The sequence below is a fragment of the Misgurnus anguillicaudatus genome, chromosome 11, assembly GCF_027580225.2.
Source record: "Misgurnus anguillicaudatus chromosome 11, ASM2758022v2, whole genome shotgun sequence".
Lineage (NCBI taxonomy): Eukaryota > Metazoa > Chordata > Actinopteri > Cypriniformes > Cobitidae > Misgurnus > Misgurnus anguillicaudatus.
In genome coordinates this window covers 27,250,280-27,262,465 of record NC_073347.2, presented here as the reverse complement: position 1 = coordinate 27,262,465, position 12,186 = coordinate 27,250,280, and the positions used below count along the sequence as shown (strand labels likewise).

General features: G+C 38.9%; 2 protein-coding genes across 2 annotated transcripts in view; both read right to left on the bottom strand.

Annotated features, from left to right (window-relative positions):
- gpr75 (G protein-coupled receptor 75) lies at nucleotides 1–4,248 on the bottom strand. Its single transcript, XM_055171171.2, has 2 exons — nucleotides 3,988–4,248; nucleotides 1–2,239 (listed from the first exon to the last, which is right to left on the bottom strand). The coding sequence occupies exon 2, from the start codon at nucleotides 2,124–2,126 to the stop codon at nucleotides 465–467; it is 1,662 nt and encodes a 553-aa protein (XP_055027146.1). The 5' UTR covers nucleotides 2,127–2,239; nucleotides 3,988–4,248; the 3' UTR covers nucleotides 1–464.
- A 1,104-nt stretch (nucleotides 4,249–5,352) lies between these two features.
- The window catches only part of psme4a (proteasome activator subunit 4a), a 32,397-nt gene continuing 25,563 nt past the window's right edge, over nucleotides 5,353–12,186 (bottom strand). Inside the window, exons 39-48 of the mRNA XM_055170371.2 lie at nucleotides 11,860–11,954; nucleotides 11,621–11,752; nucleotides 11,329–11,537; nucleotides 11,174–11,259; nucleotides 10,967–11,095; nucleotides 10,608–10,763; nucleotides 8,029–8,191; nucleotides 7,745–7,878; nucleotides 6,421–6,555; nucleotides 5,353–6,259 (exon numbers count right to left, since the gene is read on the bottom strand). Of these exons, the coding sequence (XP_055026346.2) occupies nucleotides 6,421–6,555; nucleotides 7,745–7,878; nucleotides 8,029–8,191; nucleotides 10,608–10,763; nucleotides 10,967–11,095; nucleotides 11,174–11,259; nucleotides 11,329–11,537; nucleotides 11,621–11,752; nucleotides 11,860–11,954 (1,239 nt within the window). The 3' untranslated portion in view covers nucleotides 5,353–6,259. The remainder of the gene's footprint in view (nucleotides 6,260–6,420; nucleotides 6,556–7,744; nucleotides 7,879–8,028; nucleotides 8,192–10,607; nucleotides 10,764–10,966; nucleotides 11,096–11,173; nucleotides 11,260–11,328; nucleotides 11,538–11,620; nucleotides 11,753–11,859; nucleotides 11,955–12,186) is intronic.

Below are 12,186 nucleotides of genomic sequence, written 5' to 3'. Positions count from 1 at the left end.
TTTACACATTTTCTTTTACCTTTATCTCAGAAATTTTGTGGGGACCCCCTAGAACCTCCTGGACCCCAGTTTGAAACCCCTGATATAGGCTATAGGTTGACAAAATCAAATAACATAATACTGGTACATTATTAAGTGATTTTTTCAAAACAAAGAGATGGAACGTGTCAAAATGCACTTGCAAAACATTTAATAAGTTAATATAAAATGTAGGATGTTTTCACAAATACATTATCTGAATGAAGACTATTGCATGAAAATGGCATGTCAATGTAAAAATAGAGCATCCTTCAGTCCAGTAAATGTCAACATTAACACTTCAGGGAAAGCAAAAGGTACTTCTGAATGTGACATCCCATGTTGTTTAGTTTTCATTTGTGACCACAAGCAAATCCTATAAATGCCCCCATTAGGATGCTAAATGAGTAGTATTATGTTCTCAGTCTTAAGCTCCTGTGCTAAGCTCAAACCGATGGGATGGGAATCTGATGAGCTGAAGTACTGTCAAAGTCCTGCAGCACCTCCTGGTGGGTATGATAGTGCATAGCCACGTAGCTCTTTGCAAAAGCGGTGGTTTGAGAGTTGACCGGCTGTAGGCTGTTGGGGGAACTCGGTCCTGCTGACGGACTGCTATTGTAGATACTGTAGTAGGGCTCTATGCGAGTGTTAATGGGCGTAGATGTGCTCGGGGGTCTGGGTTTGCGCCCGGCAGTAATGCAGGGACTAGGCATGCTGTCCCTGGAGTGACTGGGTCCACAAGCCTGGTCCACCAACCTTCTTTGGGGCTTCGGTGAAAGCATGTAAGCAGAGTTAGTCTCGTGGTGCGAGGACTTGTTACGATTGACCTCCAGGCTTCCCTTTCCCATGGCGTGCAAGCGTGTCTTGTGCTTGCAGCACAGGAAGCCCAGCGTCATCCACTGGAGGCAGCAGAGTACCCGGCGTCTCAATCCCGCGCTGTTGCGCGAGTACACGAACGGGTTGATGCCGGACTTGAGAAATATGAGAGCGAATCCACACAGCTCAAATTGGTAGTGAACGAAGCTGCTCTCCGGTGACTCCATGTCTTGTGCCAACGATATGCCGAGCGGGAGACAGCACAGCAGTACAGAGATGACAATCACCACGCATGTGACCACCGCCTTAGAGTCCTTGGCAGTGGCCAGGTTTACGCTGGAAACCAGCTGGCAGCAGGTTGCTCCGGCTGCAGCCCCGGGCACTAGGGGCTGGTTGGTCCTCCTGGTGAAAGGGTGCGTCTGGACGTGCTGAAGTTTGTTGTACGTCTGGTTGCGGTAAAGCGAGGGCACCTGCACCGTACACTGCATACCTTCGAAACCCGCGGCAACGAGTGGCGGATGAGAAGCGGGTGGACGTGTGGCATCCACCGTGATAATGGGACACTTCCGCACCTGTGCGTTCTTCCTCAGTGCCTGAGCGATCATGAGGTAAGAGATGGACACCACACCGACACAGAAGGCAAAATCTGCAATGTACACATATAATACCATTTTGGCCTTGTTGCCAGTGAGACCAAAGTGGGGCAGGCAAGGCCCAGAGCTCCTCGGGTACGCTCGCAAAGTAACCATTGCCGCCAGAGTGAAACTGGTGGTCCATAACAGTGCAGTAAGAGCCAGGGTACAAGGGAAGGAGGCCGTACGGTTAGGCTGCTGACCCAGGACCATGCGGAGCCGATGTAGAGCGATCACAGCCACCGTCTCCAGTGACATGATAATGAAGCCCGAGCTGGTGAGGTGGAAGGCGAAGCAGAAGCCCTTTGAAACTCCACCTCCAGCGTCTCCAGCATCCAAAAAGAGCACCAGCGCAAACATGGGCGCGGTGACACAGCAAATGAAAAGGTCACAGAAGGACAGATTGAGGATCATGAAGTCGAAGTTGGTGCGAAACTTACGGAACGCCGGGTCGAAGAACGACAAAAAAACCACTAAGTTGCCATAAGAACCTAAGCAAAAGATGATGACCAGCAGGAGGGAGCAAGAAGCAAGGGTGGCCGTGTGGATCAAGGCCCAGCCGCTCGTGGAGTCAGACTGGCTTCGGGAGCTGTTCAACCCCCGAGGTTTCGCAAACTCAGCCAGGTCCAAAGGCCACGCGGTGCTGTTCATGGTACACATGGGGATGTTAAGTGCTCACAGCCTCAGAGCTTTTCCCATCTTGCCTTTAGGTCACCCACGATTGAACTAATATTTCCATTGTGCGGTCGTTTCATGGTAGACTCTCTGGACTGCTGCAAGAACAAAGAGGATTAAGAAATCTGGATCAATGATAGATCATATATGAAGCTTGATATTAATTAATAAAACGTAATAAAACTAAGCATAGAAAATAACAACAACTCAACAAAGATATGACTATGACAATAACTCTGACAAAAGCATGAATAGATTCTGATAAAAATACAAATCCAGATAATTTACTCACCACCATGTCATCCAAAATGTTGATGTCTTTCTTTGTTCAGTCGAGAAGAAATTATGTTTTTTGAGGAAAACTTTCTAGGATTTTTCTCATTTTAATGGACTTTAATGGACCCCAACACTTAACAGTTTTAATGCAGTTTAAAATTGCACTTTCAAAGGACTCTAAACGATCTCAAACGAGGTTATCTTGCAAAACGATTGTCATTTTTGACAAGAAAAATAAAAATATGCACTTTTAAACCACAACTTCTCTTCTTCCTCCGGCTGTGTGACGCGCCAGCGCGACCTAGCGAAATTGCGTGATGCCGTGGAAAGGTCACGTGTTGCATATATAGGGCGCACATTTGCGGACCATTGTAAGCAGTGGACTGACACAGAGACATTAATTAGTATCATTCCACATAAAACGGCGTCGGAGCGGTCCTCTTTCTTCACAGTTGTAAACACTGGGGCGTAGACCCTTATGCCTTGTTTGGGATTGTTTAGAGTCCTTTGAAACTGCAATTTTAAACTACATTAAAACTGTTACGTATTGGGGTCCATTAAAATGAGAAAAATCCTGGAAAAAAAACAATTTCTTCTCGACTGAACAAAGAAAGACATCAACATTTTGGATTACATGGTGGTGAGTAAATTATCTGGATTTTTTTTAAGAAAATGGACTAATCCTTTAAAGCAATTATCCAAGAACCATTCATTCAAAGGTTAATAGAAGAACCATTTTTCATACCCTACCCTTTGTCACTACAAAAGTATCAGAAGGGTTCTTCAGATGTTAAAGGTTCTTTAGGAAATCATTCAACCAAAAATGGTTCTCTATGGGATCTTCGTATGGCATAATTTATGATACCTTTGCCAAAAAATATTAAATGCACAATGCAATTCTTTGTATTTTGTGAAAAACCCTGCTCTTTGGAAATAAATTACAATGACAACATATCTCAAATAAATTCTGATGATTAGTTTCTAATTTATATGATAAAAATATGTCAAAAAATTATTTAATGCACAATGCAATTATTTGTATTTGTATAAAGAAATGTGGAAATAAATTTGACAGTAATATATATAGCCTAAAATGATTTTAGGATTAATTTATAAATTATATAACACCTACGTATCATATAATTAACATAATTGATTAAATGCATAAGGCAATTGTTTGTATTTTGTATAAAGTCCAATGCTCTAGGCTACGTGCAGCTTTGTGCACATCATTTGTGCGCGCTGCCGTTATTCACCTAAAAATCTATGGATTAAGACGAATACATGGCTGCTATATTCAATTCAGTGCCTTTCTCATCTGTTAACCGCTGTTATAGATGATTATATTACTGCAGGTGAATGTGAGCCGACTACAAAACAGAGTCAGAATGCATCCACCCCATCTTTAAAAAAGAAACACATCAAATCACACATATAAAAGCACATGCATCATTAAAACAAGGGTTCTGTAAATAAATTTAGCACATCGTTAAGTCGTGTAGCCTACGTGCGCCTTTCATAATCCTGACGCTCTCTCTTCATGGTATTGCAGATAGATTTCTTTTCTTACCATGTATTCCCCGTGTGTGCCATTTAACGACGCTGTGTTGTCCATATTTGTATGAACTCCCAAAGTACGTGACCGTTACGTGCATTTTAGTTATTGAAAAAGTCAACGTTCATATGAAAGCATAAAATGACAATGAAAAACAGTGCATGTAATGCGCAGCGGGAGAGTGGGCGCGCCTCACTGAAGCCATCACACTGAAGCCCGCACGCGCGTGCCTGTGACCACAGAACGCATATTCGGAATACTCGAGTGATGTCTGATTTATATTTTTTAATAATAGCCTACCGATCATATGCTATGATTTATATGTTAATTTATTATGCATATTATATTAACCATACTACATATTAGCATAACATTATATAAAATATATAAAATTCATGTTAGGCTATTACTGAATATTTTTGTGCATGAGCATTAGCAATACTATTTTTGCAAATATAAAAATTTTGAAAATAACCCAGCAATATTTAAAGGATAAGGCCATTTTCTTAAAAAAAATCCAGATAATTTACACACCACCCATGTCATACAAAATGTTGATGTTCTTATTTGTTCAGTCGAGAAGAAATTATGTTTTTTGAGGAAAACATTACAGGATTTTTCTCATTTTAATGGACTTTAATGGACCCCAATACTTTTAATGCAGTTTAAAATTGCAGTTTCGATGCTATCTCAAACGAGGCATAGGGGTCTTGTCTAGCGAAACGATTGTCATTTTTGACAATAAGAATAAAAATATGCACTTTTAAACCACAACTTCTCTTCTTCCTCCGGTCCTGTGACACGCCAGCGCGACCTCACGTAATACGTCATCACGTCAAGAGGTCACGTATGATGTATCGAAACTCCGCCCCAGTGTTTACAAGTGTGGAGAAAGTGGACTGTTCCGACGTTATTGTATGTCGAATGATACAAATTAATGTCTTTGTGTCAGTTTATTGTTTAAAATGGTCCGCAAATGTGCGTTTCATATATCTAACACGTGACCTTTCGACATCGTTACGCAATTACATGAGGTCGAGCTGGCTCGTCACACAGCCGGAGGAAGACGAGAAGTTGTGGATTAAAAGTGCATATTTTTTATTTTTCTTGTCAAAAATGACAATTGTTTCGCTAGGTAAGACCCTTATGCCTCATTTGAGATCGTTTAGAGTCCTTTGAAGCTGCGTTGAAACTGCAATTCAATTAAAATGAGAAAAATCCTGAATTTTTTTCCTCAAAAAACATAATTTCTTCTCGACTGAATAAAGAAAGACATCAACATTTTGGATGAAATGGTGGCGAGTAAATTATCTGGATTTTTTTTAAGAAAATTGACTAATCCTTTAATAAAATCGGAGGCACAAAAATAAAGACAAGTAGTCTCTGCAAATCCGACACAGTTTATTACAAATCGCATGGCTATTTAATCTTTAAATATCTGTAAAAACCTTATCAAGACAAAAAAAAAACAACAACATAATTATTCAAATGTTATAGCATCACCAACTCGTAGTCTAACAAAACAGGTGTCTAGTACTTTTGCCAGCTGATAAAAGTTCAACATTATAACATAAGACATGCTTTTGACAAAGTGTAAATTATAGTTATGATACATGCTTATCAACAAATCACTGTTGCATGTAATTGTTTCATTTGATTTAGCAGTACAACCAACAACACACGCATCTCTCCGTGAGCTTTTCTAACTTAGCAACTGCAGTCTGTGGCTATAAAACTTATATAGGAAAACAAAATTCAAACACATGTAAAAGTGAACTCAAAATAATAAAACTCACTAAAAGCATCAATCAAATACATTTATAAATCTGTATGGACAGCAAGGAGTTAAAACAAAACTATTCAAATTCTTTTAAATTTCTACCTCATACACATTACAAGTGTACACATTTCAAATAAATCACTGCTAAACGATAACAGTACTAGACAATTTTACAAAGCAGTGCAGAAAACTGCTTCATATTGAATACTTATCTTTAAAAAAACTCTTGCAAAAACACACAATGCACAAGAAAATGACTGTATATAATGCAGGTTAGTCATACCTGCAACAGGTTCCCCTTAAATATTAAGTGTAACCAAAAAAATCTAAAAGCTATAGTAATCTTATAACTAGATGACTTCAACTATTGTTACAGTACATGAATACAGTAGTCAATTATTTTCTGTCCTCCAAAAGCATTCAGTCAGACATTTGGAATAAACAAAAACACCCAAAATTTCAAGCTTTGTCTTTTTATCGAGACCTTCACCAGATAGTGAAATGATTCTGCAAGAGAATAGAAATTATTAGTAACCGTATGGCTATTTCCCTAAACCTAGTGAGCTGTCAACATAGGCAGGTACACTTCCAAGGTAAAATGTATAATTTTGCAGACAGCAGGGCGGCTTACTAAGTTTTGGAATAGAGCCTGTGTGTATAAAACAAACCTAAGCGTAGTAACAGGGGGACACCAGCAGATCTGTGAGCACCAGCAGCTGATCATCAGTGAACTTCTGCTTGTGTTCCTGCCAGTTATCATAATGAGTGCGACGGAAATCAGAGAGGGTTTTCTTTACGGTCATCTGGAAATAGAATAAATATATACATAAGATAAACAACAAGGATTCTTTTTAATGAACTCCAACTACATCTTCCCCTAACCAACAACTCCATCATACTCTATTGACGTGACCCTAATTATTTTGTGTCCGTATGGATACATTAAATGTAAAAGGGTTAAAATTTCAAAATAAATTTGCAGATTACTTGCATACATTCTCTTGTTTGAGGACCAAGTCTACAATTTCTGGTTTTATTTCATTTTGAAATAATATTTGGGCGATAACTCCAAAAATGTCAATGTGGTGTATAACCAGTCTGTGTCAATTGGTGTAACTAGTATTTTTTCAAATTAAAATATAAATATATTCATAAAAAATGTGGAATTAAATATAATCATCTAGTTTAGTGTAATATGATTTTTTTACATATATTTTTACATCATTTGTCAAAGATTATTTAGAAAACAGAGCTGTTTTCAGCATATGTCAGGACAAATATTACAAAAACGGATTAAAATTTACACTTAGAAATAACTAATAAAATGATTTTGATGATTATGCTCACATGCCATCAAGGTGGATAAAATATTTAATATTTCTCATTCTTTGGCACAATTGTCCGTTACACCATTTGACATTTTCAGGCCCATTCAGTCTTAACTTTCATAAAATGGTGCAAATGTAATTTTTTATTGCATAAAAAAACGTGCATTGAAATAAACCTAATGCATACTTTTAAAACAAGTCACTGACCATATATTCACTTTTGCTTATAATTAAGTGCTATAATTGGGTCCCCAGTGCTTCTATCAACCTAGAAAATGTGAAAAAGAACAACCCAGTAACTTAGTTTTTCTAAACTATTCTCTGCAAGCATGTGAAAAAATAGGTAATTGAAATTTGGCTCCCCTGTGATGTCAGAAGGGGATAATAGCGTCCCTTAATCTGTACTATCCAACCAGACATCAGCTCATTTTGCATTTTAAAGGACACACCCAAAATGGCACAACAACTTTCATGCTGTAATAAATTATCTATATGGTATTTTGAGATAGAACATCACACATGTACTCTGGGGACACCAAAGATTTATTTGACAGTCTTGTGAAATACAATAATAGGTTACTCCACAGCATAAAGACACAGACTCTTCTGTGTCCCCTGAAACTCATTCAATGGTGTATTTATCATCAACTAAATACAATCTGACCTCTATGGGCTGTGTGTCATTGAGGTGGGCACTCAAATCCATGAGCATCTGGGGCATCCAGGTGGGCACGTCGTACGGGCTGGATAGAACGCAGGCACTTAGACCTAACACACCCGCATGGCGACGCACCAGATCTGCAATCACAATAAACAATACTGATAGATCTATCTACATAAACTAGAAAAAATCCTTTTACCAAGAGTACTCCAAAAGTGTAAGATTTATTTAATTAACTCATACACAGAATGAAAATATAAATACAATGGTGTGTATGTGATTGTTACCTGTAGATGGAATGGTGTCCACCACCGAACACAGTTCTCTTCTCTTGCGTTTGGGCAAGCGGGTTTTGCTCAGAGACTCAATGCGGGCCTGCAGAGGTTCATCAATGCTTAGAAAATCACATTGCAGGAATCCACTTAAAGTGGTGGCGGCCAGCTCCCTCACCTAAAACGCACAGAGAAAGAGGAGAAAATAAAAAATATTTTAAGTATAGTATAAATCAAAACCTTCAGACAGAGGCCAATGGTTCAGACAGTTGTCCTTTGAGTTACCCAAAGGGTGGGGGTGCAAAGCAGGTGCATATATGGGCTTTTGTGTAAGCACCCAAAATGATGAACAAATACAAGCTAAAGAAAAATCTTAGGAGGTTTATTTCAGATAGTTGAATGATGCAATCTCTATGACACGATGACTTTGGCAAAATGCAACAAGTTTAGCTTCATGCACAAAATAACAATGCGAACAAAATGTAAATGTATCGATTTAGCAGATGTGACGTACAAGCCATACATTCGATCAGTATGTGTCTTCCCTGTGATCAAACCCATGACCTGACTGCATCACGCATTTCTCTGGAGGTCTATAGGCGGAGATTTCGTGTGACCCTGCTGATGGCCTACATAAACAATAAGCATTGTGCTGAACTGTGAAAATCTTTGTGCTCTGATCCTTAACCTCAGCACATTGTGATGTTCCCATTGGCTGGTGCTGATCACATGACAGGCTTTATTACGTCAACAGGCAATATGTCCTCTATGCGTTACTGTGATTTAATAGGCTATATTAAAAGCTGCAGTTTGCTTTAACTCATAACCCTATTCTTTTCCCCCTTTGGCCTCATCTCCGTTTCCTGTCTTCACCTCTCTGGAAATCTGAACATCTATCACCATGGAAACAGAATACTGCTCCAGCTGAGAGTTGCTATGGTAACAGTAAGAGGGATAGAAGGATGGAGAGCAAGAGAGAGAATAAAGGACAACAAGAGAGTGCTATATCAATGAAAGAGTGTATAGAGAGAAAAATGACGTCTTAAAAAATCATTTAACCTTAGCAATTACACCCAAACATACATTAGGTTGTACTTTACATTAGTCAATTTAGCACAGACCTTCTCTTTCAAAGAGAGATTCTCACTTGAATTTGTTCTGCTAGGGCTGTGGACAGTGGTGAAAAATAATGCAAATAGTAAAAAACAATATTCATGTGACTAACTTCGGTTATAGACGGGTTATGCATGTTCAAGGTTCAAATTTAAATAAAGAAATAAAAATGGATTATATATCCTATCCATATAATTTCTGCCTACGTTTAAAGGCACAGTGTGTGTCAGATCCAAGAAATTAGTGTATACTGTATGTCACACACGTGTTGTGTAGCCTATAGTGTGGGCTTTAAAAATACTATCATCACATAACAGCTGTGAGCTGTGTTAGCAGCGCAAGGTCATGGGTTTAAACCTAGGGAACACATACATACTGATATATAAATAATGTATAACTTTTACTGCAAAGTCGCTTTGGATAAAAGGGTCCGCCAAATGCATAAGGGTGATTCTCGCGAATTTAGACTTATGAGGTGTCATGAAACATTTTGATTAAAATGCAAAGTAAGAGTATCAAAATAAGACGCATACAGTTACAAACATCTCTTCATGTACTATTTTGCACATGATTTCAAATGACATCATACAAACCAATTTTGTGTTTTTTCCACATTTAAGGAGAACATTTTCATTACCGCAACGTGTCCATGACTGGATTTGGGTTCTTTGACATGGAAATATTTATAATTAAAAAAATCTAAAAATAAAAAGCTTCAGTGCATGTTATACTATAAACATTTACAGTAAAGAAACATGTGGTATTTCGTGATCATTGGTAAATGTAGAGACAACAAAAGGAATAGATCCTCCGCAACAAATTTCAATCATTGTTTAAGCCCTCAATGAACTATCATTTTCAAAAAAAAATTGTTGGAAGGGAAATAATTGACTGTGATATTCAAGATGGCTACCAGGTAAGCAGTTCTTATTTTTTCTCTCCAGATAAAAGTTGAAATTTTGTTTGTCATAGTACCTAGACAGCTTTTTAATTCTCATTACCGAAACATGAGTTTGTAAATGCATATATTTAATGTAATATCATGTTGCGGTAATGATAATTTTTGATAATGATAATCTATAAAATTTTAAATAATTCTATAGGAATTTTTTTTTAATCTAAAAATAATGGTTATAGTAAGTTCAGACCTTAATCTTATATGTGCAAAAAATTGGCTTCAAGACCTTTTTAAAAAAGTCTGATGCTGGACGCCTTCTAAGTCTGGATATCGTGAGAATCACCCACAAATGTAATGTTAATGTCCATAGAAAATAGTGAGCAAACCGGTTTGTGTTTGTGCACATTTTGAGTGTGTTTGTACAGTATGTGGATGCATATAGTAAAACTGTAGTAAAAGTATATTTATTACAATTTGTAAAACCATACTTTTCCTACAAAAACCATGGTTAAACTAAGCAAAACCATAATTAATTTGTATAAAGGTATCAGTGTGTGTATGTACTGTATGTGCACTCGCACACCTCTAGCTGTTCGTCCTCCAGCAGACGCATCACAAGCGCTCTTACGTCACTCACGGCCTTGGCATCGCTGAGAAAAGTGAAGAGATTGTAGAACACCATGATCTGCAGGTAAGTGAGAACGGAGTACCGTGCGTGCCACGAGCTGCTCCTGGATATCTGCAACACACAGCGCCCTCTGCTGGTCAGATCAAACCTTCACGGTCGTTATTTATGAGAGACGTGACTCACGTCTGATGTTCACATTTAGAAGCGTGCCACTAACAAGCTGCCCACTTGTGTTTGGATCACTTGGGACAGTAGGTGTAAATGGGGCTAGTGTATGACTGTGTGTATGTTACTAGCTAGATGTTGTTTGTCACCTCTTCAAGCAAGCTGAGGACTTGCGGGATCTGTTCCGAGTACAGCAGCCCCTGCGAAATGAGAGACAGACAGGTCTTGGCGTCTCTCTTCATCTCGTCATAACTGTCGTCATTCTCAACGGGAGCAATCTATAGAAAGATAGAGCGGAGGTGAGATTTATCCTGAGAGTGAAGCATCGAAGTGAAATATACAAAAACGTGTCTTACTTTAAAGAGAAGAGGCAGAAGCAGCAGTTGTTCTGGGACAACAGAAGAGAAAGAGCGTCCGGCGCTGGTCATCAACCACTTTAACACTAAAACAAACGCAAAATATTTAGAAATACACCATATGAACACATATGCACAAACACTAAAGTACATACCAGTTTTAAGTAGTTTGATGGCTTGTGTCCTCTCGTCTTGGTTCCCCTCCGCGTTCTCCTCCATCACGTGGTTCTGGATTTCTTCCTCTCCTTCCATCAGCGGCTTGAGTCGAGCTACCACACGTTCTGTGAACTCTCTGATGCGAGGGGACGCGGTGGGCCGAGTGTACGGCAGGTTCACGTCGATCATGAAGATGTAGGTAAGCACACTGTAAGAAAACAGAGGAAAATTGTGAGGCGAGCATGAAATTTTGGTAGTCGTTCAGTGTTGCCAACACATTTACGGTCATACCTGCCGATGCGTTCGCGTACGTTCTTGTAGACCTGAGTGAGCTTGGGCTCTAGGTGCTGGAGTAACCTGTGAAGCAACTCTGGTACTCTCCACTGTTGCTGAGCAAGGCCTCCTTGCAGGATATACAGGTGACTGAAACAAGAAAAACATAAAGAAGTATTAAAAAACAATTTCTATAAAATGTATTTTAATATCTTGAAGATATTTTTTAAGCATGTGGTCTGTAAAGAATGTCATACCAGGCATCCACAAATGATCCCCCTACTCCTCCTTTGACAGGGGACTCCATCAGCATCTCAAATAGCCAGTGAAGTTTTCGTGGGTCTCGGCTCTCCTGTAGCACACAAGGAATCATGAATAGTAAATATGTGACCCTGGACCACAAAACCATTCATAAGTATCACTAGTATATTTGAAGCAAATGGCAAAAAATACATTGTATGGGTCAATATTAAAGCAATAAGCCCCAAGAAGCAGTGGGTTACCAGTGCATTTTATAACAGCTAAGGGGTGTTGTTAGGCACGACGAGATAAAATGCAATGTAACACCACTGCTTCACGGGGCT

Bases quoted from the DNA above. Each gene is read 5' to 3' on its own strand.
- gpr75 (XM_055171171.2), bottom strand. From the start codon at position 2,126: ATGTGTACCATGAACAGCACCGCGTGGCCTTTGGACCTGGCTGAGTTT.